Here is a 26,826-nt window from a genome sequence, read left to right as displayed (position 1 = left end):
TGGGGTGTGAGAGCCCTAGACTCTCTGGAACCACAAACTCAAATCCAGCCCGAATTGACTCCAGTAATCAGAGCTGCGGCAGCGCCATGTAGTTCACTGCATGGGAGTGTGATGAAAAGGTGATAAACCTTAAGCAAAGACAACATGATTAGCTCCTATGCAAAGCACATGAGGCTACCTTTCACCAAGATCCCCAGAGATAAGACATCAACCTCCTTTCCCAGCGAGCTCATTGGCCAGGGACACCCCACAGTGTCTGGCTGGGCTTTCAGAGGAACACTGGGGGCTGAGCACTTCTGGACCCTGCCCGTTAGTGTCACGCTGGAAACAGAGAACTTTGCAACCCCCTGCCCTTATGTAAGTGCCAGAAGAGGAGCTGAGAACCTCTGAAAAACCTAGCCCCAGGTATGGGTATTGACCACTTGAAAAGCTAATCCCATTAATTCTCTTCTTCCTCACTACCCAGTAGGTCAGCCCCAAACACCCCCCTGGCTATCATTGTCCAGGAGCTTTTCCCAGCATGCTCTCCTGCTGCCTCGCCCTTTAAATCTGGGCAGGCGAACCAGCTGCAGCCCTATGGTAGTCCTCTGATTGCTGGAGAGTGCGGCAGGTTGTGAGCCCAGCCTTTCTCCCTGGTAAGTGAGTCCATTTATGTTGTTTTCTCCTGGCTCTTCCCTTTTATTGCTCAAGACGTGGAACATTTCTCCTGGGGAGTCTTTCAAAGGCCCTTGGGTCCTTGCTTGTCTCTGCGTGGCTGGTAAAGGCCTTTTCAGCGCTAGCCAGAGGGCTGCAGACAGATCTGCTCTCTGTTTCTTAGTTTCTCTCTGGCTTTGGATCCCCTTTTGGTCCCAGCTGGGCAGTCTAGTTCCTCTTCCTGTTAGTATTTAAAGCAGCTGTTTGTATTGCATCATTTTCCATGCCTTGGCTCGTTTATAGCTGTGTTTATAATCCCAGCAATTAGTGATGAGAAGAGACCTCCTGGGTCACTGAGGCTGTCTCCTGCCCAGTGCAGGCCTGTCCTTGCATTCATCTCCTAGTGCTATGGCCTGACTAGTTTCAAGAATCTGATGCAAGGAGGCATCCACCACTTCCCTGAGGAGCCCAGTTCCCACCCACGCAGGTAGCGAAGCGTAGCTTTCCCTGGAGGCACCTAAACTCGCTCGCTCACTCACTCAGTGCTTACGTTTTTGCTGTAAAAATTCTCTGGGGACCTAAGTTTACACCTCTGGGCTTTACACACGAGCTGCTGCTTCCACTAAGAGCCCGGACGTATATCTCCCACCTAAGCCCCAGCATGTGCTGTGACCTGGGGGAAGACAGTAGGCAGGCAGAAGAATGCCTCTCCCACCTGCGGGACCAGAGGCCGCCTATCTCCATTCAAAATCTGACTGGAGCAGTGGTGTACTGAGGGGGCCATGCCCCTGGGCACCAGCCTGGGGGGCGGGCACTGGCCAGGCCCTCCATGGAGGAGCTGCCCCCCCGCTGACATCCCCAGTAGCCGCACTGACCCGGCCCATGCCTCCCTTGCTGCACCCAGAGGGGTTGAGGGGCCAGGAGGATGGGACAGAGGGGTCGGGTCAGCGCGGCCGCTGGTGATGTCAGCGGGGGGGGAAGCTCCAAGGAGGAGGGCCTGGCCAGCTCCCCTCCCCCCAAGCTGGCATCCGGGGGCATGGTCCCCTAGGTATGCCACTGCCGCCGCACCCTCTGCCCCCACAGCGGGTGGGGGAGAGGGGGAAACAGGCCCGCAGACCCCCCCCCTCGTGGGGTGCTGCCGCTAACGGGGGATGCGCAAATACACGTATTGGCCCCTGGGCGCCAGAGAGCAGGGTACACCACTGGGCTGGAGGAGGGTAAATAAGAAAAGAGTCATTGGGCAAGAGAGGGGGTGACTGTAGCCAGTGGCTAGGCCCCCACCTGGGAGGTGGAGACCCAGGGGCCGGTCCCCTGCTTCAATGACTCTCTCATTACTTGTCCACAGCAGAACAGCTTCAAGGCGAGAGATGGAGGGAGCCCCACATTAGACTCTCCCATCGCTGGGGGGGCAGGAGCACTCCTCTGAGAGGCGAGGAAGCGGCTGCTCAAATCTTTTCTCCTCCTCGTGCAGAGGGGGGAATCGAACCAGGGTCTCCACGTCCCGAGTGAGCGCGCTCAGCACTGGGCTCCAAGTTGGTGGGGGGCCGGCAGTGGCCATTTTGTGTGGAGCGAGGGGCCTGCCTAACGCCTCACAAGAGGTGGCTCAGGCTCCTCAGCTGGGTGACTCCCGGAGAGGGGCTCCCGGCTGTGAATCACTGGCAGAGAGAGGGGCCTCCCTGCAGCCTGAATTTAGGCACCCAACCTCATGGGATGGGCTTAGGACACCCCTTTTATCGGCATCTCCCACGGGCTGGCTTAGGCGGCTCCCAGCCCAGTGCGCTGGCTTTTCTGGGTTGCATTTGTAGGTTCCTCTCTCTCCCTGGGCATTGTACAGGGAACCTAGGCGTCTAATCCGGGCTCCGTGGATCTCGGTGTTGTTCCAAGTGATTTTTACAGGCACCGGAGGTTAGGTACGGCAATGCTCCGTGTTGCACCACCTCTGGCCCTTTGTGAATCTGGGCCCTTCACTTCCACGCTGCCTGGGTGCCAGCAGGGAGGGGTCGTTGAGATCACAGGAAAGACGAGCGCCCTGTTCTCAGTCCAGAGGCCTGAGCCGGGCGCAGCCTGCAGCAGCCAAGGGCTGCAGTTGCAGACAGACGGCCATCAGGCTCTGTCCTGGGCTGGAGCGGGCTCAATGCAGACAGAATCTTCAGAGTTTTTAGCTGCAACACTCTAGCAGGTGCCAACCGAGCATGCGTGAATTGAGATTTTTCAAAGCGTTGACCAAACTGAGGTGAATGTTCACAGGGCTGGCATAAGTTACATCCCCAACAGAAAGGCCACCCCCCTTCCAAGTTTCAAGTCCCTGCTCCAAAGCATGGTGAGGAGGGACTAAAGATTCTCAAAGGTCCCCAGAATTTTTTTACCCTGGACAAAACAATGTATTTTTTCTCTAAGCTGGTTTTTGGGAATGGCTGAACCATTCTGGCTGAAGCGTCCCGGTAAGACCAAGCCCGAGGCAGACCCCCAGCATGTAAAGGTTACAGTCTGGCAAAGTCATAAGCAACTGAAAACAAAAAGTCTTATAAGGAGAAGAGTTGGGCAACCTTATTAGGCACTGCATCAGTGAAAAGCTGATCGCAGCAGAGCCCAGAGACGTGCAAAGGTTAATGTGTTGTCTGCTATACAAGGCTTGTGAATGAACAGAGAACTTCAGTTTTCAGCACTGTCGGCCCCTTTCGCTGCCTGAACAGAGAGAGCATTGAAAGGGTTTCAATACACAGTGCAGGAGCAGCTCTCTGGACTGGCCCATTCAGCGCGCTGCCTTCCAGAGCTGGAGGGAGAAGGGGAAAATGGAGCCCAGCAGCTCTGGCCAGAGGAACACTAGCCCGGCCACATTAGGCCCCCTGCAGTGAGGCCAGCAAAAGCTTTCACTACAGAGCCCACCCCATGCCCCTTCCCTTGCTCCGCCCCATTACCGGACTGCAGCGCTCAGGTTCACCAGCTCACTGCTGCATCTTGCAATGCAGACGCAGCTAGGCTGGGCAAAGGAAACCCTCCCTACAAATGTCACCTGTATCTCCCACTCTATGCTCCGTCTCCCCACACCTTAGCTGCCCAGCGGCCTCTCTTCAGGGAATTCTTCATTCATTGGTCTCCACCTCCCTTCCCTGTGTTTTATCTTGTTGGAGGCAGGGCACAAGATGGACTGTTTTGGTTGCGTTGTTTGTATTATGATAGCACCTAGGGACATCAACCAAGATCAGGGCCCCATTGTGTTAGGTGCTGTACAGATGAACAGAGGGTCTGAAGAGCTTGTAATCTAAATAGACAAGACAAGCAAAGGGTTGTGGGGAAGAGCAGAGTGACCATCTCTGTGGATTGGCCCATGTTACGGAATCGTCTTTACGGAACTGTCACGTGGTTCCAGCACAGCTTGCTCTCATCCACACAGACCAGGCAAGCAATTTGCCTCAACATCACACCTTTTGTCATGCACGCGAGTCTATGGGCTGTAAGTTCTTTGCGGTAGGAACTGCATTTTTCCCATGTTCTGTAAATCCCCATGTACACTGTAGGAAAGCTCTGTAAGAACAGCACTGTGAGGTTCTGTGTTTGGCGCATCTTGTGGACTCCCAGCAAAACGGCTCAGTGCACAAGTAAAAAGATACCGGGGGGGAGGGGAGGGGGAGAGGGTTGTAACCACCAGCCCTGCTAACTCAGCCTGGGAGCTGAGAGTCAAGCTGGGCTTTTTGCTTCTCAAATGCCCGCACCTGTGAGAGGTTCTCCAGGCTAAATGAGGCCCTCAGTGACACGGTGTGCAGTCCCATTGTCTTCAGACTATGCGTGCAGTGACACCTGCCCTCTCTATTGCCATCAATAGCCTTGCACAGATGTAACTGATTGAAATTGAATATACAAATCTGTGGAGGCATCAGAAGGAAGGGAATCCATCTTGCATTCTCAGCTGTGTTGGTTCTGCACACGCAGCAGGAGCAGAAAGTAGTAAAATCGCAGTATCTCTAGTCAGCAGCTGGGATTCTGATCCACCCAGGGAGAGGATCTGTTGAGATAAGGTGGCTTTTTAGTTTTGTTTTACTGAGTCTCTTTTCAGAGTAAAGTCACGTTTTAAATGTGCCATAATCTCTCAAACATAGCAAGTGATAGTGTGAGTGATCCGCAAGGAATTACAGATTGATCTCGCCTCTTTATGTCTGTGAAAACTGTGTCCTGTGCTTGGAATATTCAGTAGTGAAATGATCCTCTTGGCTGGGCTCTTGATAACAGAGGATGTCACTTTTTACTTCTAAATCGCTGGATCAAATCCAGTCTGGGTCAATAGTTTTTACCATCACGTGAGAGGACTTTGCTGGTCTCTATCCAGTGACTTATGGGCAGATATTGCTTAAATCAGCCTCTGTAGCAGCTGACTGGAGGGTGGCTAATGCAAAGTCTATTTTTAAAAAGGGCTCCAAAGATGATCCTGGCAAGCCTCAATTCAGGACTGTGCAAACTGGTTAAAACTATAGTAAAGAACAAAATGATCAGACACACAGATAAGCACGATATGTTGGGGAAGGGTTAACGCTGCTTTTTTGTAAAGGAAAATGATGCCTCACCAATCTACTAGAATTTTTTTGAGGGAGTCAACAAGCATGTGCAGAAGGGCGATCTAGTGGATATAGTGTACTTGGACTTGCAGAAAGCCTTTGACAAGGTCCCTCACCAAAGGGTCTTAAGCAAAGTAAGCGGTCATGGGATAAGAGGGAAGGTCCTTTCTTGGATCAGTAACTGGTTAAAAGAGAGGAGACAAAGGGTAGAAATAAATTGCCAGTTTTCACTGTGAAAAGAGATGAATGGCGGGTCCCCCAAGGATCTGTACTGGGAGCAGTGCTACTTCACACATTCAGAAATGATCTGGAGAAAGGGATGAACAGGGAGGGGGCAAAATTTGCAAATGATACAAAATTACTGCAGATAGTTAAGTCCAAAGCAGATGGCGAGGAGTTACAAAGGGAGCGCACAAAACTGGGTGACTGGGCAACACAATGGCAGATGAAATTCAGTGTTGATAAATGCAAAGTAATGCACAGTGGGGAAAAATAATCCTAACTACACATACAAAATGGTGTCTCAATTAGTTTTTACCACTCAAGAAAGAATTCTTTGGAGTCATTGTGGATAATTCTCGGGAACCATCTGCTCAATGTGCAGCAGCAATCAAAAAAGCCAACAGAATGTTGGGAATCATTAGGAAAGAGACAGATGATAAAACAGAAAATATTGTAATATAAACCCATGGTATGCCCCCATCTTGAATACTATGTGCGGTTCTGGTCACCCCATCTCAAAAAAAGATAGGGTAAAATTGGAAAAGGTGCAGACAAGCACAACAAATTATTAGAGAGGCATGAAAGAGAGAGATTAAAAAGACTCTTCATCTTAGAAAAGAGACAAGTGGGGGGAGAGATGATAGAGGTCTATAAATGATGAATGGCGTGGAGAAAGTGAAGGGGGAAGTGGTATTTACCCTTTCGCACAACACAAGAGCCAGGGAGCACCCAATTGAATTAGCAGTCAGCAGGTTTGAAACAAACGTAAGTACCGCTTCACGCAGCACAGTCAGCCTGTGGAACTCATTGCCAGGGGATGTTGTGAACGCCAAAAGTACAACTGGGTTCAAAAAAGCATTATGTAAATTCCTGGAGGATAGATCCATCCATGGCTATTACCCAAGATGGCCAGCGACACAACCCCTTGCTCTGGGTGTTCCCTAACCTCTAACTGCCAGATGTTGGGACTGGATGGATCACTCAAAATTGCCCTGTTCTGTTCATTCCCTCTGAGGCATCTGGCACTGGTCATCGTCAGAGACAAGATACTGGGCTCAATGGACCATTGGTCTGACCCAGTATGGCCGTGGTTATAACCACGCCAGGAATCCACAATTCCAGTTGGCAATCTGCGCAAGTGAGCCAAGGATTGAAATAGAACAGCCGTAGAGGTGACCCTTCCAGCTCAGGGCATGTTGGTACAGCAGTCTGGGGGTTGAACTGCAGACACATTATGGCAGGGCTCAGCACCTACAACAGGAGCCAGTTTTTCAAAGCAGCTCAGTGCACTGGGCTCTCCTGAAAAGTTTGGTTCTGCCTGGCTCCAGGAATTCATTTTCCATCACCTTTCACAAACATGCACACGTCTGGTGCTTCATGCCTGGCAGGAACGGTTCATGTGCAGCTCCTAGGACACCCGTTTGCCGCTGGTGCAAGGGGGTTGACTGCTCTGGAGCATGCAGAAGTGGGCAAGGGTAGATGCAGCAAGGCAGTTTTCACCTGTATCGAAAGATGGACAGTCCCTCCTCCAGGAGACACAGCAGACGTTTGACACAGGATAGCGGGGCTGAATGGGCAGGCAGCAAGTCTAGCCAACAAGGACTCTGTTTCTGAGCTTCTGTGGCAAACAGAGTATTTAGTGGCAGCTGTGAAGGGATCACTGGGTTTAGCGGCGTGGGGCACTGGGTGACATGCTGGAGGGCTATTCCTACCAGTCCCCCCACCCCTACCCCAAAGCCACAGCAAGTCCAAGGTTTCTAGACCCAGCTGGTCACGTGCCAGCTGAACTGGTTACAACACACACGGCTTTTTATCACAACACAAACACGCGTCGGGGCAGTCGTCGTCGTACCAACTGGTTCTGGGAAACTGGGCAGCTATCCCATAATGCCTCTGCAGGGGCCAGACTCCAGGCACATGCATGCAGAGTGGCATGAGCAGCAGAGAGGGCAATGGGTGTATTCAGATTCCCGTTTGTGCATGGCGCTGACTAAGATGGCAGGTGCCTGCACTACAAACTCTGTAGAATTTGCATCGAGCTTGTGCATCTAGACTGTGCTGCAATGAACATGGTTTTTGGAGGTTTTTTGTCGTGAGTAATGTCTCAGTGCATTACTGTTACGGGAAAGTGGGAAATAGAGCCTCGGGAAAAGAAAGGGAATTTTGTAACAGGCGGCTCATTTGTTACTTTGACCTTTAGCATGGATTTGAGTAAGTTCTAGGAAGAAGGATGTTCTCTCGCCACACACATGTACAGGGCCCTGCACGGGGGGTGGGAGAGGGGGGTCCCAGTCTGGGTTGGGGCCTTTAGGTGCTATTGAAAGACAAATAAGTTGGAGGGGGGCAGTCCATAGGCCCTGGGCTGGCCCTCTCCCAAGAGGCGAACTTCAGCTATGGTGATTAGAATGATGTTAGCGCCGCCTTTCTAGCTGGCACCTGATGGAAGAGGCTTAATTGCAGGGAATGCACAAAGCTCTGAATTCAGATCCTACCTGTGGAGGAAACCAGGGACTTAATTCTCAAAGCCATGGGCCGGCGAAGCGGAAGTCTGGTTGTAATTTAAGCTTGCATCCAATTTACACACTTATGGATTTTACTGGCACTTTCCAACCTTCCCCCTCCTCCCCCCGTTGGGTTTTAAGGCCCCCCTGAAAAGCTTATCAGTTTCAAGGTTTTGCCCAATTAAATAGGAAGAGCAGGAATGCAGAAGCCAAACTCCCAGCACACAATAGCTGGCTCCATCCCTCTGCTGGTTATTTCCCTGCCATGCCCCACTCGCTTGTGGCTGCTCTCAGGACACACACGTTCTGTGATGTGTTGCCAGCATTGCCAGAGCTGGCTGTCTGCGCCCAGCGCTTTCTCACAGTTCAGCTCAGGGCGCCGGGCCTGCTGAGGGTTTGGGGTGGTCCGTGGAGGAGTCCCATGGAAATGGGGAAGGATTACTTAGGGGAGGGGAGGGAAATGGGGCAGCACTAGCCCAACGACACCCCTCCCCCCACATCCCCTCTACTGAAGAGCATAAGCCAGTGGTTCCCAGCCCATGGCTCGGGGGCCAAAAGTGACCCGTGGCTCCCCTCCCACTGGCTGCAGAAGGGAGCTGCTGTCTAGGGACCCAGGCAGAGTTCACTGCTGTGGGGCTACAAGACCAGTGCAGACTCCTTGCTGCAGCTAAGGGGACAGGAGATCACCGCTCCCCTCCCCCTGGCTATAGCAGGGAGCAGGGCAAAGCGCTCTGCCTGGGTCCCTAGGCGCTGGGTCCCTGCTGGAGCCGGAGGGAGGGGAGCAGTGATCTTCCGTTCCCCTGGCTACAGAAGGGAGCCACTGCCCAGGGACCCAGCTGAAGCACAGGGGGTTACAGGACGCCTGTGGTTTCCCTGCTGCAGCCAGGGGGACGGGAGACTCCTTCCATCTGACTGCAGTGGGGGTGGGGGGCTGTAAAAACGATATCTGTGGCCCTCAAGCCAAGAAGGTTGGGAACCACTGGCATACGCTGTTCCACCTTCCTATCCCCCTGGGGCAGGATCTTAGCGGCCCCCATCACACACCCTTTCCAGGGAGCTGCCGGCAGGCCCCAGACTGGCCGCTCCAACACAGGTGCCTCCTCCCCAGGCCCAGCCTTCACCTCCTCCTCGTCAGCCTGCACCCTGTGCACTGACCCACTGAAACAGACCGGGGCCTGAGACCAGCTCACATGCTGGCCTGTCATCTGTTTCGGGGGGGGACGGGGGACGCTGGACCGGGTGTCCCTCCCCCCAGGCCAGCCTCAAGTGTGGGCTTCCTGGGCGGGGAGAGGCCTTGATGGCAGCCCGGCACTTACACTCCAGCCATCCCTCTGGCTCTGAATGCCCCATGGTGCCCAGCTCCGGAGACAGCCCCGCCAGCCCCCCTGCCTCTGGCAAGGGTGGGGAGAGGCTCTCAGGAGTGTGCTGCCCTGCTCTCGCTTGTCTAATCTGCCACGGCTTGTTCCCAGATGCTGCGGCACTGGGGAGGGGAGGGGAGGCCCACCTAGTGCCTCCGAACCGGCTGTAGCATCTTGCTCAGTGACCAGCCCCTATCTCCTCCCTTCACCACAGGCCTTGAGGAAGCCCCAGCTCGGCTCCCGGGGCCGAGCCCTTCTGCAGAATTTAAGTTGTCTGTTAGCAGCCTGTTTGCAAAGACCCTTCCCCTGCCAAAACTGACACGGTGCCGGTTTCCTCAGGCTGCAGGCAACTGGGGGGCTAAGAGTCACCGCTGTGGACACCAGCAAAGGGACAAGAACCTGAACCGGGGCTGGGGAAAGCCGTGAGCAGCAGCAGTGGAGGCCAGTGTGAGGGCAGGGGGCACTGAGGGAGAGGGGTCTGGAGGAGGGCCAGGCTTTGGGGCAAAGGGAGAAGGGGGTGGGGTGGGAAAGGTCACCCAGAGAGGGGTAGATTTAACCTCTCTCCACACTCTCACTGGCAAGAGACTAATACAAAAGACGGATCCTCTACAGGGTTCAGACGGCCCCCTGGCACGAATCCCAGTCCCAGCCCTTTTCCTGGCAGTCTGCTTCACCGGGGCGTTGCCTTTCATACCTGCCTCGGGCTAGGCGGCAGCTGACAAATTTTTCAAGCCCTACCCTGAGGAGGCTGAGGAAAGTCCTGACTTACCACTGGCAGCTACAAACAGAAGAGCAGCTCTGGAGTGAGTTAAGTGAGGGGGGCAGAACTGTCAGCCAGGCAAAGGGCTTGTCTAGATCCTGTTCATGAAGCCCTTGAGCCAGATGTTTGAAACCAGTCTCATTAAATCAGCGCAACCCCTCCCGTGCATGCTGATATACAGGCAGGAGGCACCATTCTACCGGTACAGCTTATTCCAGTCAATTAAGAGAATGACCCGTTGGGGTAAGGCACCTTTATAACTGCGTCCACGCCAGGCCTTGCGCTGATTTAACTGTTTTAGCAGGAAATCAGACCATGAAGTCCGTACAAACATCCATGCATAGACTATGCCAGAAGGATGCAGTACAAAGCAGCCTTAAACTCTGACGTCCATTTTCAGCCGCCCAAGACCCCTTTACACTGCCCGAGTGGTGTGAATTCTGGTCTGGATTCTCATTCACAGGAAAGGGTGTGGGGGAAGTGCACCCTGGCCTTCCTCATTGCCCCCAGTGCAGAGCTAACCATTACGCGGTAGTGGGTTGGTTTTCACTACACAACAGCAGCACAGAGAAAAGCCGGGTATCGGTTAGGTTAAAAAAAGTGTTTTTTTTTTTTTTTTTTTTTTTAAAGTTTTTAAATTAATAAAAAACCTTCAACCTGTTTAAGCAAGATTCTGATTTGAAAACTAAAACCCAAAAGCCGCAGCCCGTCCCTGTTCTCCTGGCTGAAAGGAGCCCCCGCTCCCTGTTGCTGGGGGGAAGATCCTTTACCTTTTAAACAAGTGCCCTTCCAGCTCAGCCTTCCCCCCGCTGAACATGGTCTGGGGTGGGAACAGGCCCAGTGCAGGAGGGTGGGGGAGACCAGCCATTCCCAAGGGTAAGGGAGACCTGGGGTCTGGGCACAGTGAGATTTTAATGAGTACAAATCCCAGCCTAGCTTGTTTTTGGGAGCACGTGCCATGGACTTGGATGAGTTTCAACAGAGGCCAAAGGGTGAGGGCTTTAGCACCCCCAGCAAGGATGTCCAGGAAATCCAGACACACCCCCCCCCCCCCCAGTGCTCCTGCTGACTGGTCTACCTAGTATCTCAGTCTCACTCTCCAAGATACTCATTCCCCAGGCCTGCCAAAACACAGCCTGGCGTTAGCGAGAGGGGAGAGTTGGCGAGGTATTGGCAACGTCCCGTGCTCCTCTTGGGCTGAGGTGTTTCGGCAGGGAAGTTGAATGTGCTTCTGAACATCATCTTCCCCAGGCATGATCCTGCCGCATGGGAGCACTGGGTTCCAGTTGCATGTCATGCCCCTGCTCGCGACGCTTGCCCATAGTCGCCACATTTCAGTGGATGCATCTTCCCCTCCTCCCTCACTTTGAAAGGGCAGATTTCTGGCAGGCCTTGAGTTGAGTCACACAGCTTTCTGATGGCCAAGCCCATCTCATCTGCTAGGGGCACCCCAGCAGCAGCCAAAGAACAAGGGACGGGGAGAGTGCAGCCAATGGCAACAGCTTCTGAGCCCCTCCATCCGAGGGAAGATCTTAGTGTCCAGCAACGTCCTCTTCTTCCAAGCGGTGTCGTCACCATCCTGCAATCGCCCACCTGGCAGCCAGGAGGGGCGGGGAGGGGGCACCATAGCCCAATCTCTTTCCATTGCTCTCATTCTCTCTGGATTTATATACATTAGATATTTATATATTATATAGTTATATATTAAAAAAAGAGAAGACCAGTTATTGACTCTCCTGAAGGGAAAAACCACACGGGCTGACAACCATCCCAGCAGAGTTACAAAAAGAATTATAAAATATTCCAGTGCGATCTTCAGGAACCCCCTCCTCCATCCCTCCCCCACCGCCCTGATCTCCTGCATCTCTTCTCTGTTCTCCCCTCCCCCCACTTCAATGGTAACGAGTCTTATCTCTGCCCATCCATTGTAGCCATAGCTTTCTGCTGGGAGCCTCCTTGCTGAGATACGGGTGGCCACATGGGCTGCTGATGGTGGAGGTGATGGTGGAGGTTGTGACTGGTTGGAGAGGACGGTGGCATCCAGGCGGGCTGGTGGTTGGGAGGGGAGGAGGCCCAAAAGGGGCTGAAGTTACCCGGTGGGGAGCAGGCCATGGATGTGATGGGGCTGTTGCTGCTCTGTAGGTTCTCTGAGGTCCGCAGTTTAGAAAACATAGCGAGCGCGTCTGGGAAGTTGGGAGGAGTGGCTGGAGTATTTCTAGGTGTACACATCTGTAAGGAGATAAAGGAGAGGGCATCAGAGACCGGCACAACACCATGCACCGGCTGTTCTAGCTAGAAAGGCAGATCCTGTCATTGTCAGCTGGGAACTGCCTGGACTAAGCCATTTCCTTCTCAAGGAAGGACCACATCGGCCCTTTCTCAGCATCAGCAGCGACTCTTCTCCCGCGATGAAGTTTGGAAAGCCACCCGTGATCGCAACATCAGCCGCCCTAGTGAAGACCTTACCCTGCTGTAGGCACCGCATCGTTGTGCCCTAATCAGACCCGCTCTAACAGATGTGGGTGGCCACAAAGGCGGCTGGTGGACGCTAGGGCTGCTAATGCTGGCGGAGCTGAACTGCTGTTAGCAAGTGACTATAGACAAGGCAACAGACAGTCACAACCAATGCTTACAGTGTGACTCCCACTCCATTTCCCTGTCCACGGGGTTGTGCTGCCATGGTCTGACTGTAAGCCTGGGACCCAGGATCTCCTGGGCTCTAATTCCACTAGTGACACCAGCTCGGTTTGGCCTTGGAAAAGTTACTTAGCCACTCTGCACCTCTAACGAGGATGCTGCTTCCTCACCGGGGAGGCATAGTTTCAAAAGCAGTCTGAAGCTGGCAAGGGCCACGCTTGCCCAGTATTCTTAATCCCGTGCCAGGCTCATTTTTCCTGGTGGATTGCTACAGCTTTTCCCCACCATTGCTACAGTTACCTGGTAATAGCAGCAGCAGCAGCACAAGCTCTCTCCTGGTTCCATATCCCACCCGGCCCTGAAAGGACCACCTCTACACAGGGGGTGTAAAATCACTCACATCAGTGACAGAAGAGAGCCGTTGCTGTTACATCCTCCAGGCCACCCCACAGGGGCCAATACAAGATTGTGTCCTTTGTCCTACCCCAGTATTAAAGGAACCCAGCACTTAGATTCCTCTACCACTTATACCCATCCCCGGCTGGCCTAGGGCACTTGATGAACCTGACACTAGCACATGGATCCCTCTGAGGGTCTCTACTCTGCCCCAGGCTGGCCCCGTCCAATACCACTGTCTAGCTGCGGCACAGCACGAGCATCCAGCCAACGGAGCAGCGGGAACAGCAGAATGTTCCCACCGCTCTGCTTTGGAAGGAGGGTGCCGTCTTCTGACGAATGCTCCCAGTGACGCCCAACTTTCCTGTGACTGCACAGTCTCCTTCAGGGAGCACGGGAGGGGGAATGTTCCTGTGTCCATGCCAGAGAGATTTAGGGCATCTCTGTTTGGACATCCCGAAGTCACTGATCTCGTTGGAAGACCTTGGCATTTACCCTCCATCCCGTCTCGGAACAGGCTGACACCAATCTACCCCTCCTCCACCCGTCTCCCAGACACACGTCTGAATCTCTCCAGTCTGTCCCTCCCCTGGAGCTGCTGAAATGCCGCAACCAGAATTTTCTCAACAAGCTGCAGCCCCTCCTGGCAGTGGGAGGAGGCACAGCCTCTTCTCAACATTGTCTTCAAAAGGCTCAAGGTGCCGTAGACTCTCCCCCTTCCCACCGCCAGCCTTCGGGCCCTGGGCTCCGACTGTTCTGCTTGGGTGTTGCCTGGCTTTGTTTTGACAAGGGTGCTAGCTCTGTACACGGAACTTCATTTCCTAATCCTGCTACTGCATCAAGATCTTAACGGGGCGCTGGCAAGTTAAACAATGTAAAGCTATTTAAAAGGGATGCAACTGAAAAGAAATCAAGTCAGTTCTGAAGGAGCTTTAGTAGCAGGGTGGTAGGACCTAGGGACCCCAAGGTCAGGGCCCTGCTGCACGAGGTACTGTGAGTTAGAAGTAATTTTGGATGCTCTGGCTGTCCCTGAACCCCCCAGCCAATAGTGTGGTCATACAGTCCATCCCTTTTCCTATGTAAAACCTCTCACACAACAGCAAAATACAGAGACATCCAGGCAAAGAGGGGAACTGACTATACTATATACAGAGTGATGCCAAATGAATAAAGGAGCCAAAAAAGATTGTTTCAAGTAACAGTTCAGTTCCAGTATCCTAGGAGTAACTGTAACAGTAGGTATAAAAAAACTCCCCCCACCCCGACAAATCTGATTTGGAGGTAGGGGTCCTATTAGCCTGACAGCAACAGCGCTTTACATTCTTGAAACTGAGAGATTTTTGAAGTCTAGTTCACTCTTTCCTGTAGGGGGATTCATTCTTTCAAACGTGTGTGTTGTGACAGTAAAAATAAACCAGCCGTCTCACTTGATTTCCAGGCACTAGCACACCCATGCTATGCTTTAATTGCAAACACCGCAGGGGAGTTTTTACTTTAAAAACCCAACCCTGTGCAACAGAATTTTTAAAAGTCATAGAAATATTTCTAACACTTTTTTTAAAAGCCTAAGTTTTGGGTCAAATCAACCCTATATTTCTATATAAAAACCCTAAAAAAAGTCAAACAGAAGAAGGTCCTGAAAAAGGTGACAAACCAGTTCCTGGGACCCCTTTGAAAGACTGTCCCAATATTCTGAGAAGGTGCTTCCTAGTCTGCTTTTCTGATCTGTTCTGCATGTTTCAGGTTATGTTCAAAAGGCACAATTGACATATGATAAAATCTAGAACCTAAAGCAAGCAAATGATCCATCATCCCGGGTTTTAGAACAAATCATTCATTGTAGTCAGTGTAATTTATAAAGGATCATGACCAAAACAGCTCTGTGGTTAACAGCCTGGTTTTCCTCCTCATTCATTTCCAAAGCAATCAGGCCAATATTATTTCTTCCTCTGATCCACCACCACTTCTTTTTTGCACAGCATTACTGGTATGAGAGAAGCCGGATCTACCTGAGTTTTCAGCCCCTGTTCTTAAACCACAGGCTTTGGGTTAAGTCCAAAAGTCAATGTTGCAGATATCAAATCAGTGTCTGTCTGCCTATTGCCAGAGCAGGGGAATGAAGAGGGTGAAAGAAAACTTCAGCTCTCACAGGAACTAAGGCCTTGTCTCGACTTGAAAAATATGTCGACTTTCAGCATAGCGGTGGCTGAGCCGCGAGCAGGCTCCAGTAGCCCATTTCTGGGCTCACCAGGCAGCAAGTGTCCATGGCGTGCCGGAGTCCCAGGCTCGCAGCCGGGGGGACAGCCGCCGCCGCACGTCTCCGGCTTGCAGCAGGACAGCAGCCACCCATGCTCTGGCTTGGAGTTGGGTGGCAGCAGTCCACACCCCAGCTCGCAGCCGGCAGCTTGCCAGCATCCCAAGCTCCCACAGGGGTGGCAGCCTTCTGCACCCCAGCTCGGAGACGGGCAGCAGCCACCCTTGTCCTTCCTGGTCCCAGCTGTCAGCTCACTCACAGCTGGGAGCAGGCTATCACCCCTCTCACTTGTCAATTTCACTGGAAATTGACAAGTATGACAGCCCCTCCACCTCTCTAAGGGGACAGTGTCTACACTGACACCGTGTCGCCCTAGCTCTGCCAACAAAAGCACTACGCCTCTCATAGTGGTGGTTTTATTTTGTCAGCGGGGAGATGACTGTGATGCGTACACCAGCACTGTTTTGTTGACAAAACTCTCTAGTATAGACCAGGCCTAATTGTCTTGCAAACCACAGCTTCCTTCACCCCCCTCTCCAAAAACAGTTTCCATGAAAAACGTGGAGCTAGTGTGGAAGGGATCCGATCTCCCTTCTGATCCTCCCGGACTAGGGTTCAGAACCAAGCTCTGCCCGTTCACTGTGAGTTCTAGGTTCCAATGAAAATAAGCGATTCAGAAGCTATAAAGCAGATCCTGAACACATGGCAGCGACAGTCTGCCTGCTCAGAGGTCTCGGCCGGTGGGGAGGAAGAGGGGTGTGGGTGTGAGTGTGGGTGGGTGGTGCTACTCCTGCTGCTAAACAAGTGTCCAAATTGTGGGTACCCTCTCTGGAATCCTCAGGGCCTCATGTTAACAATATCCCTGTGACCCTGGGTAGCAGCAGAGACAGGAGCGTTACCACAACAAACAGAAGTTGCGGGATGGGGCCGGCCATCTCACTGAGGACTTTGCTCTGATTGGATTACTGCAACTCTCCTCCTCAATTCCCAGTCTCTACCCTCAGCACCCAAACAAATGCCCTTGGTGCAATCTGATAGGCTCGGTGTCTCCCACCTTAATCTGTGAATCTTTCAAAGGATAATTTAAGAAGGGGAACAGAGGGATTTATTTTGGGTTTTTTTTTAAAAGGCAAAAGCAGAGAGGCCTCCCAAGCCCACACATCTGACATTTCCACCCACTATTAATAGACGGGGAAACGATTCGTTCAAAAGGTCAGAATATGCTATAGGCTGGGGAGGGCCAAGGGGAGAAAGCTGGCTACTTCAAAATGGGAGAAGGGAAGCACACGGGAGGCTTCAGAAGCACAGTCTAGGACTAACAAGCCCCACGCACAGCTCAGATACAGCGAAGAGTAAGGGGAACGCCAATCACTGTAACCATCTCAGGGGACAAAGCCTGGAGGTGAAAAAAACTGGCTGGCTGTGCAACAGTTTGCAGAAGTGAAGCAATCTTTGTACACCCAGGCCAGTAAAATCTTTACGAGTTATGTATCCAGTGCCACTGCTGGGGGTGGCGTCATAAAGTCCAACAGTGAGAGGCCTTTGCACCAAAGATTTTACACGATCTAAATTCTTTCAGGTCATCCTTGCAAAATTCTACCAGCCCCCAGCAAGCAATGTTGGACTGATAACTAAGAAGAACTCCCTTAAGGCCCCGGGTGCTACTGTAATACAAATAAGCTTCCACCCATTATAATCCAGGTGAAGGGCAGATGAGTGAATTTGGTGACAGGGTTGATAAGGGTGAGCGGTCATTTGCAAGACTGTTCTTGGCTATTTAGATGATATCCTCTCTTTACATGCATTAACAATCTTCCCCACCCATAAGTCACATTTTACCACCCAATACTAAGGAAGTGAGGAAGAAGTGGATTTATACACAATAAACAAAAAAAAAACACCACAGTCACTGCTAAACGCAACTTATCTTTTTTTTTTTTTTTTTCATTTCCTGGTAAGCCATGATAGTTCTCTGCATTCATTCTAATTTTAGTCTCCAGTACCCTCCCCTCTGTTCTAGGCCCTCCCCGGGCTCTGGCATAGTCGTATGATAGGCCTTTTATGTTTTCATAATCAATGTCACACCCTCCCTGTGCAACAGCAAGGAGAGAGAAAAACCCAACTCTGAGACCAGCGTATGAGAAACAGAGCAAGCTAGCTAAAGCCAGTGCACAGACAGATGCACACAAGACAATCTATGGAACAGCAGAATGGAAGTGAAAAGCATAACTATCAGAGGCAGAAAAACAGATAGTCTGGGCTGTATCGGGAACAGGCAGCAGCCTGTATCATCATTAGGCTCTGAAGTCTGCAGGGGTCAACCAACTTTACTGCACTTGACTGGAGAATAAGCTGATAAGATGCAGTACCTTGCTCCAGACAGTTTAATAGTAACTAGGGTCCTGATTCGGCAAAGCACTTAGCCACATGCTCAACTTAAGCACGTGGATGAGTGCTTTGCTGAATTAGGGCCTAGATCAGCATGTCAACTCTGAGTTGAGGAAAGACGGGTGGTGAGCCGGCTCCATAGAGAATAGCACATTTGCGCCTAGATAAAGAGAGAAGTCAGTAACGCAGCCCACAAAGTTACACTCGTGTTTCAAAGAGAAGGTTCAGGAAGTTACTAGTGGAATCAGGCAGCCCCTTCTACTACAAGATCAACACACCCAGAGGGGGAGATTGTCCGTCCCAGCTGCTCCCCTCTAGCGGCTCAGGGCAGAACAGCAAGCCCAGAACTTAAGAAATACCAACACTGGCCAAAATAATGAATGGGGAAGGCATAAGGGAAGGGGTTGCATCTCTCCCTCTCCCCCCCCCCTTCCTAACCACTCCATTCAACAACAAACAAAAGCTGCGGAATTAATACTGTAGCTCAACAACCGGAAGCAGAGTTGCTAGTTTTAGTCTTGGGCATAATCACTAAAAGATCACTGCACAGCATGAGAATCCATTACCAACCCGCTGAAAAAATCCCTCTTGATAAACAGCCTTATAAGAACACAAGAGTCTACATCAAAGCCATCCTGAAAGCACATTTTTAAAAGGACCCGGTTTTTGTTTGTTTTGGGCATTTAAAAAAAAGACAAGAACTGTATGTTTCTTCCTCTTAAAGTGAAGCTCTGCACCAAAACCTTGTCCACACGCACAAGCTGCACCAGTTTAAAAATTAATTCAGTTCGGTCTAGTACAAAAGTGTGTGGAACCTCTTAATTCATGTTCCACCTGCTTTACTGCAGCTTCAAGCTCAACTGCTAAAAGTCAGGTTCAAATTGAACTAAGGGGTGTCCACACACAGAACTGCATTGGTTTAAGGATATCAGTTCAGACACTTTGTGTGTTAAACTTTGTTAATACACCAGGCCTAAGTTAACTTCTACATTTTGTACTTGTTCTCCATGTATGTTCTACTCATCCGGAGAGGCAGAGCTGCCATAACCCTCCTTCAGGTCATTGAAGCTCGAGGATAGCTGAGTCCTTCAAAACTTATCCTAATTAAATCCATCTTATGTGAAATATTATATGCTAAATTTCTACGGAGCCGCTTGCTTTGTACCTTCCAAATCTGGGCCTGCAAACCGGCTCCTTCATACAGCTGCCACGTGTGTTGGGAGAGAGGAATGGGGGGCAGGATTTTGTACTGGTGCCAATTCCATGGCAGTGAGATTGCATTAAACCTGATTCATTCCCCCACCATACACAGTTGTCCAAATCATTTTGGGGAGGAGAAGAATGAGTGTGTTCAAGATCTTCTGTCTAACAACTAAAAAAAAAAAAAAAAAAAAAAGTGTTTGCCACTTAGGCAAAATAATGGATTTTCCTGGCCTAAAGATTTAACCTTACCTAATTAGACTGTGAAACTCATTGCCACAGGATGTCAGTGGTGCTGAAAGCATATCCATTTAAGTGTCCAATCTTTGACTCTCAACAATAGTATCCACAGTTGTTGTAGGTAATGCTAATTAATTCTGGAAGAGACAAAACTTCATGTTTCAAGGTTTAAAACAATCTCTAACTATTAGATACTAGAAGGAGATCATTGGTGGAAGGAGGAGGGAGAGAAGGTTATCTTGTGTCTACCTACTGTGCGATTCTTACACCGGCCTCTGTCACAGACAGAATACTGATTAGATGGACTTTGGGTCTGATCCAGTCTGGCTATTCCTATGCAGTGAATACACTAATTAATAGAATTTCAGGATGTGTCTTCTTCCCACAAAAGCCTGTAACCCCTTTTGGTAATTTCGGTGAGAGCTGGGATTATGGAAAGTGATCCAATAATGTGGTTTGAAAGTATCCCTAAAATAGGAATCCAGGTGGGTTGAACTCATCTCATCTTAATTGAAAGACAGCGGGCCCAATTCTGCCATGTTACCCACACTGAGCAGTCCCAATTAAATGAATGGGGCTATTTGTGGAGAAAGACGCTATTCAATATAAGGTGGAAGAATGAGACCCTGGCTTAGGGCGGTACAAATAACTGACAAACCACATCATGTGCAAAGGGGCCTGAGTGCCTAAATCTTCCATTAAAAGCAAGGCAGAAGAAATTATCAGGAGAAGTGACAGACAACAAAAAGTGAGTCGCGGTACTTAGCTACATGTCACCAGACGCTCTGATGGTTGCGAGGAGCAATAGGAGAGAAATATCACGACTCAGGCTCTGGCCATGCTAGCCCTACTCCTCTTCCTCTGTTGGACCAGCACAGCCTGAGTTTGTTTGTGAATGTCAAGAGATGGTGTAGGGGACACTTATTCCCTAACAGGTTAGACTCTGATCTCAACTACACTTGGGGCAGCAGGATCAGTCCCAGCTGATTTCAGTGGTTACTGCAGGTGTACACCAGTGTAACAGGATGCTGCCACTCAGACTTCTGCCTGAAAAAATGTAGGAAAAGAGATCGGTTTGATCCCAAAATGTCCCTGGGTCCTTTTCACTCGGACACCGTCAATAACTTGAATTGCCTTTTATTGTTTGATGCCCAGCTGTCTGCAGGACAGGCCCACTTGATACGTCGAATAAATAAGTTAATCTTGTTTGTGCTCAGAAGACACTACCCCACATGACAGCATGAAAAACCTGGAGGGAGGGGGCAGCTGAGCTGCTGGATCTCTGTGTGTTGGCTGGGCACCCCGTGTTTAACAATAACATTAGCCAGAGAAAGGCACTCTGCTGGTAAATGTTTGGTGTCTGGAGCTGAACTTTCACCCCGGGGGCAGAAGGAGAATTTTGCTTTTTTAAACAAAGAGATTAGAACAAACAAAAAGCAACAAGGACAAATGGGCTCCTCTTTTCCAGCCGGTTTGCATTGCAGGACCCAAACCTTACGGGGTATCAGCTTCCTTCCACAGGAGCACTTGCCGCTTTAAGGACAGACTTCTGTACAGCAGAGGGCAAGGGAAGGCGGCCTTCAAATCCGCCTCATTTGGATCCTTATTAGACCAGACCGAGCTCCCGACACGTGACACCAGGAAGCACATTTTGTCTACATCCTGCAGGCAGCATTTTGCTATCTCCATTTTTTCAAACACACCACGGGGTAGGGAGAGGAACAGACAGCAGCACTGGGAGTCAAAGCGGTATGATCACGGACAGGCGTCTGTATGCATGGACAGAGGCCCTCATTGTTGCAGGTGAAGGGCTTGCCATTTTATCACACTGGTTTACATCAATACCAACATCCTCTACCTTTTACTGCAACGAATCAGATCCAGGAAAGAGCTAGAGTAGTTTCAACTGTCAGTTTACCTATCCCTGATTTTTTTATTCTTTTTTTTTTTTTAAAAACAATTTAGAGCCGCCTTAGAATCTGGAGGCTCACACTTTAGAGTTCATCTCTATCCTTCAGCAAGTGAAATTTGACTGCTACAAATTTCTGTTCTGGAAATGGAACCTTAAGTGACCAGGTCAAAGGCCCCCATCTGGCAAGAGGTTTCAGACAGCCAGACTCCCCTTCATTCCAGCAGAACTCCACCGGGGTGTGGCCCACGTGGAGCCATCTGCAGGACTGGGCACGAAAAAGAATTCCGTTCACTACATGGCTTTTCTCCAGTACACGAGAATGTGTTTTTAAATGGATGAAGTTACCCTGGGGTGTCCCAAGAAGTTCTTCACTTCGAAGGTTCATATCCCACTTCAGACTGGTGTATTGACAGGGGTGGAGATAGTTTAACATGAGCGGCGTATTTATAAGGTTAATGATGTGTAAAAATCTGTGATATGGGGTGTATCGGTTATCTAAAGAGAAACAGGTGTATCGATGAGCTCCATGAGATGGTGAGGTGGTGTGATTTTTTTGTTGTGGTTTGCTCATAGTTTTAACTTGGTACAATTTTGTTTCAGAACCAATCAAGATACTTTAAAACCTCTCATCTTAATCTCCAGTCTCTCAGTGAACCGAATTGTTCATGGCCTTTAAGTTTGAGCAGAAGTCTCAGGACACTGGGGCAGGGAAAAACAAACAAACAAACAACAAAAATGCAGCGCAGAAGTCAGACGAGTATCTGGGAAAGAGATGAATAACTTTTGGCAAAAGGAATGGTCACATTGCAGATCATGACATGTACACCAGTTTCCTGATTAATGTGTAACTGGTTATAAAAAGAGGGAGAGGGTGAAGCTAGCCTGCAAAGTGAGCCAAGATTTCCTTTGTTTGGAAATACTATTAAGCCGCTTCTAGAGACTCCAGAATGTGTAAGCTTGTAATGAAGAGGGTGAAAGTTTGGCAGCACAAAAAGGTTCTAAAAAAAGCATTTAAGAACAGGCTCCCCTCTCTTTTCTTTTGATGAGACAACCACATAACTGAAGATCTGCTTAGATCTGAGAGCCAGAAACCATTTTATGAGTAATGGGACAAGCATGCCAATCTCCCCGCTCTTATATCAGGGTTCAAGATTTTTAGAACATTAGAAATAAGTGTTCAGTTTGAAATTTTTACGTGATTCAGACCTATCAGCTAAAGTTTTGGCCTTCCTTATTTAAAAAAGCAAAACAAAACAGCTCAGAAGTCAATTTCACTTCAGTACATACACCAGAGTACAAGAACTGGATGTAAACCAGCCTGATTAAAACATGTTAAGCTTCCTGTAGCAACCAGGCAGTAATTAACGATTCAAGTTGGTAAAGAATCACCCCTGCTGTGCGTTAAGCATTTCAAACAGCTTGAATCATGTCGGCCTCTTTTGGCTTCTCCTTTACTTCAACTAGAACTGGAGAAAATGGAAGGCCCATGAATTTTCTGAAGTCAGAGTTTGATCAGGGTTTGTAAACTAGTAACTGTAACCTCTGGCCTTGGTGATAGCTTGGAAATTCACATGCATTGTCCTTGGGTGGCTTGACTGCAGGCAGGCTAATTTACAAATACAAAATAGGTCTAGCACTAGATTTATCCTAGGAGTAAAGGAACAAGATAAATCTAGTTCCTTTCAGAGGCTTTCCTCATGTTCTACTGAGTCTCAGAATATCTGAGTTCTATGCCCAGCTCTGCCGCTAGCCTGCTGCATGACCTTGGGTAAGTAATTTAATCTGTGCCTCAGTTTCCCCTCCCACTAGAAGTCTTGTCTATTTAGCCTGCAAGCTCTTCAGGGCAGGGCTGTTTGTACAGCACCTAGCACAATGGGGAACGGTTTCTGCTGGGCCCCCTAGGTGCTACCATAATACTCTAATATTGGGGAGAAATTTTGCGCCAAAAGAAAAAAGTTTTAATGCTATTATTGCCTCACTTCATACGAAGTTCCCGAGAGCCATTTTTCTGTTTTATTTCAAATCTTTTAGAACTGGCTGCAGGTTTTAACAATGGCAAATAGAGGAAAAGAAAAAACTCCGGCTTAGCCTCCATCTGCTATTATCCTCACACACAGCACTGGTTTAGTTTCCTAAAAAAAACTTCCTCTGTTTCGCTAAAGAGACTTGTCCTCAACCAAGGTCAAGTAAAGTTTTGCTGCAAGTTCTAAGGAAACCTTCAAGGGAAAGGGCCTGTCCTCCTTTCCCATCCCAATTCACTTAGATCTTTTACTTGTTCTAACTATCTAGATCAATCTGAAGACAAACTATTTCCTGGCAGACATTTTGGCTCTTGTTTACGTTTGCAGTCTGTGTATTTCTCTTGTTGCAGAGCAATATGGCTGTCACAAGAGCTGACAGTTTTAAATGCACAACCACTTCTGCCTGCAGCCTCCGGTTCCCCTCCCCGGTATCAAAGGTGGCGTCTAAAAATGCAGACGCTGCATGTGCAAAACAGGGAATCCCTCCCCTCCGTTCCATATTTTACAGGGCTTTTTATAAGAAAACTTTAACAGCCAGGGGTGTTGTTAAGAGTGGCCTCTGGTGAAGCATTTGGAGCTGCTTTTATGGGGCTCTCCAAGATAAGAAATAACCTTTTCAGATTTCATTTGCTCATGAGATTAAGGAATATACAGGGTGGGGGAGGAAAAAGACGCCACTGTAAATTTCATTCTAGCCCACAGGAAGTGAAGATACTACGGGGAACAGCATGTGTCTGTGAAGTTTGGGTCACTTACCATTTGATGATGGTGATGATTGTTGGGAATGTTAGTGTCTTGAAAAAATGCACTCAAAGCAGGCTGCAAAAACAACAACAATTAGTTAATTCCAGCAGACAGACAGACACAGCAAAGGGGAACATGCAAACACACAGGAAAGGGGCTAGTAAAGAGATTGAAAATGTTTTTTTTTTAAAAACAACAAAAGTGATTGGATCTTGTTTTTCCTCCCTTAAAGTAAATAATTTAAGACAAACAAACATGATTGATCTAGCTGTTTGCATATCTCCGCACCAGCCTGGCCTGGCTTTGAAATGCTAATTTTCTCCCATGCAAAAGGAGGAATGACGCTCTAAAGGAATCCAGAACAAGAACACAACCTCCAGGATTTCCCCAACTGGACTGGGCTGATCCCACACCTACCTAACCCAGAAACACAAAACACTGCCCTGCAAGGAAGAATCCGGCAGAAGTACCACCAAAGCGCTCCATTAAAATCTGGCCAAAAGACCCCATGTCGGTTTGGTTAACGTGAGTGACATTAATCAGGGAGGGAAAAGGGGGCACAGTGGTAAGGGCTCCCCAGGAATGTACAAAAGAAGAAACAAGCCATCAGCAGGCCAGCAAGAAATTGACAAAGCCCCAAGTGTAATTATTTCCTTTGCTGTGAATAGTATTTTTTAAAACTCCCCTTGTCATCCGCTTCCTCCCCCCATGTGAAGGGAGTTAAAGCAGTCCTAACCTTGCATAACCCCCACCCTCTTTATTTTTTTAGAGTGGCTACACCACCCCTGCTTTCTCTGTACTCCTCAACTCCAGGTGGGGCTGGGAAGGGGGTTCACCCCAGAGTGAATCCTCTCCCCAGCTCTGGAGCAGCTTCCCTTATGTATTCTCTCCTCCCCCAGAAAAAGCGGGGCGCAGAGAGACCAGACCACGTTTCTATGCTTCATGCCACGGTCCAGGCGCTCAGAGGAGGCTACAGATTTGGTTACAGCGCAATATATAAATAGGCACCAGGAGATCTGCAAGCCGGTTTCTCCTTCCCTCCTCTTGGAAATTAGATGAATATAATTTATTCTCCTCCCCCCTTCTGCCCACAACAGCAGCAACAGACACTACGTGCGAGGCCTCGTGCATGCCTGGCCCCCGAAGTCACTGGGTAACTGGGAGAGAGACCCAGCGGTGATTGTTTATGTGCAGAGCTCCCTAGCTTCCCATTCAGCGGCGGCGCCAGGGCCCCGTGTTGCACGGCCGGCCGTGTGTGGCCCAGCTCTGTTGTTATTTAAAGCCGCGTACACACACACACGCGTTCCACCCCCACAACTGTTCCCAAGGCCAACTGTTTCCGCGAGAAAGGGGGCGCGATGAGGCGGACGGAGGAAAGGGGTGAATCGCAGGGGGAGGGCAGACACGGGGAGCAGCACGCCAGGCTCCCACGCTCCTCCAGGCCCTGCGAAGCCCGCTCCCCCGTGGGGGGTCGTGTCCCTTCCCCTCCCCCCAGACCACGCACCTCGAACTGCCAGTGAGCCGCCTGCAGCAGCTGCTCCGCCTGGTCCGCCTTGCAGCCCGCGGCCAGCACGAACTGGTTGATCATGACCTGCTGCCTCAGCTCCTCCATATTCACCGACATGGCGAGAGAACCGAAACCACAACAACGAGGGGAGCGGGGCAGAAGACACACACACGGTGCCGCTGCGGCGTGCGTGTGTGTGTGTGTGGGGGGGAGAAATCCACAAAGGCCCTTCCCTCCTTCTCCTCCTCCACCCCACACTCGGCTCCCCCGTCCCTTCTCGGCTCGGCCAAGCCACCCCTTCCTCCCCCCCACAGGCAGCACCGAGCCGGTTGTGTTGTGTTGTGCTCCCCCCCGTCCTCGGCTGTTTGAGCGCTGCCGAGCACCACAAACAACAGCCGCCAGGGCAGGGGAGGAGCATGTGGGGAAAAGGAAAGGGGGGGGAGACAGGCCGGAGGTGTCTCAACGTTCCGTTCCTGGCGTTCCGAGCCCGCTGATTGGCCACCGCCGTGTTCTTCACATTTATGAATGTTCGATTCGAATCTTCCAACTCCCCAGGCTGTGGCTGTTTCTCTCGCTCCCTTCCCCCCTAGCTCATGCTTCATTGGGGGAGAATGAGCCATCGGGCTCTTTCCCCATTGGCTGGCTGCTGTGTTTTGGATGGGGGGAGGCCCACCATTGGCCTCTGTTTTTCTAGGGGCGGGGTGAGGCTGTGCTCTTGTGCGAACTGAGCCGGAAAGCCCAGCCGGCTTGTTGATTGGCTGTCGCCCTCTTCTATTTTTCTCTTGTTGAGAAAAAAAAAAAATGTTTGTAAAGCCAAGTTCATTCAGGAGCTTCATTGAAACCAACATGCTCAGCTGGAAAAGCAGGACTCGCCTGAGCCGCAGCAGAAACAGCTCTGACTCATTTCCTTTGACAGAACTAGTGATCCTGAGAACCAAACTTCTCACAATAGAAAGCACATTTGAAACTTCCGATTCTTGCAGTTTATTTAATACTCCGGGTTTCAGGCTTGCTAGTTTTTGTTATTTATTTTTCTTTCTTTATCTCTGATCAGTTTTGAGACAGGGCAAACCATAGCAGCCAACTTCTCCGCTGGAAAAGGACAGTGGTCAAAATCTGGAAGGCCACAACCATTTTGCACTTCTGTTCTGTAGCGCCTAGGCGACCTTTGATGGCATGGGGCGGATTCAGATTCAGCACCTTGGATGGATGTGTCTGAGAATCTCACTTCTAAGACAAAGTTAACTCTGGCATGCAGGGATTTTCCATAGGCCCTGTTAGCCCACCCCTTGCATAGATGGAATTCCCATTGATTTCAGCACATAACTGCAGAGACAGTCAAGGCCCCTGTCTTTGTGGCATCAAAGCTGGACTGTGTTCCTGGTTCTGCCACAGGCTCACTGTGTGACCTCGAGCAAGTGACGTTACCACTTGGTGCCTCAGTTTACCTGTCTGCAATGATACATCCCTATCTCACAGACGTAACGTTTTTGATGCGCGCAG

At 50.1% G+C, this 26,826-nt stretch overlaps 1 protein-coding gene and 1 long non-coding RNA gene across 2 annotated transcripts; one reads left to right on the top strand and one right to left on the bottom strand.

Moving 5' to 3' along the window:
- Window positions 1-554: 554 nt before the first annotated feature.
- Window positions 555-25,086, top strand: LOC137152728 (uncharacterized). The gene is made up of 3 exons (XR_010919576.1): window positions 555-635; window positions 24,150-24,341; window positions 24,716-25,086. It is a non-coding gene; the product is annotated as an uncharacterized lncRNA (long non-coding RNA).
- Window positions 8,546-25,874, bottom strand: UBALD2 (UBA like domain containing 2). The gene is made up of 3 exons (XM_067547601.1): window positions 25,321-25,874; window positions 23,829-23,891; window positions 8,546-12,253 (listed from the first exon to the last, which is right to left on the bottom strand). The coding sequence occupies exons 1-3, from the start codon at window positions 25,438-25,440 to the stop codon at window positions 11,933-11,935; spliced, it is 504 nt and encodes a 167-aa protein (XP_067403702.1). The 5' UTR covers window positions 25,441-25,874; the 3' UTR covers window positions 8,546-11,932.
- Between the last annotated feature and the right edge of the window lie 952 nt (window positions 25,875-26,826).

This window comes from Emydura macquarii, unplaced genomic scaffold (assembly GCF_026122565.2).
Source record: "Emydura macquarii macquarii isolate MOO-44397 ecotype Brisbane River unplaced genomic scaffold, CSIRO-AGI_Emac_v2 contig_1230, whole genome shotgun sequence".
NCBI classification, from domain to species: domain Eukaryota; kingdom Metazoa; phylum Chordata; order Testudines; family Chelidae; genus Emydura; species Emydura macquarii.
This window is presented reverse-complemented; position numbering and strand designations above follow the sequence as displayed.

Excerpts from the sequence above, each read along its gene's own strand:
- UBALD2 (XM_067547601.1), bottom strand. The coding sequence starts at position 25,440 with ATGTCGGTGAATATGGAGGAGCTGAGGCAGCAGGTCATGATCAACCAG. Across the intron at positions 23,892-25,320 it reads CGGCTCACTGGCAGTTCGAG|CCTGCTTTGAGTGCATTTTT; the intron begins GTGCGTGGTCTG and ends TTGTTTTTGCAG. Across the intron at positions 12,254-23,828 it reads ATCATCACCATCATCAAATG|ATGTGTACACCTAGAAATAC; the intron begins GTAAGTGACCCA and ends ATCTCCTTACAG.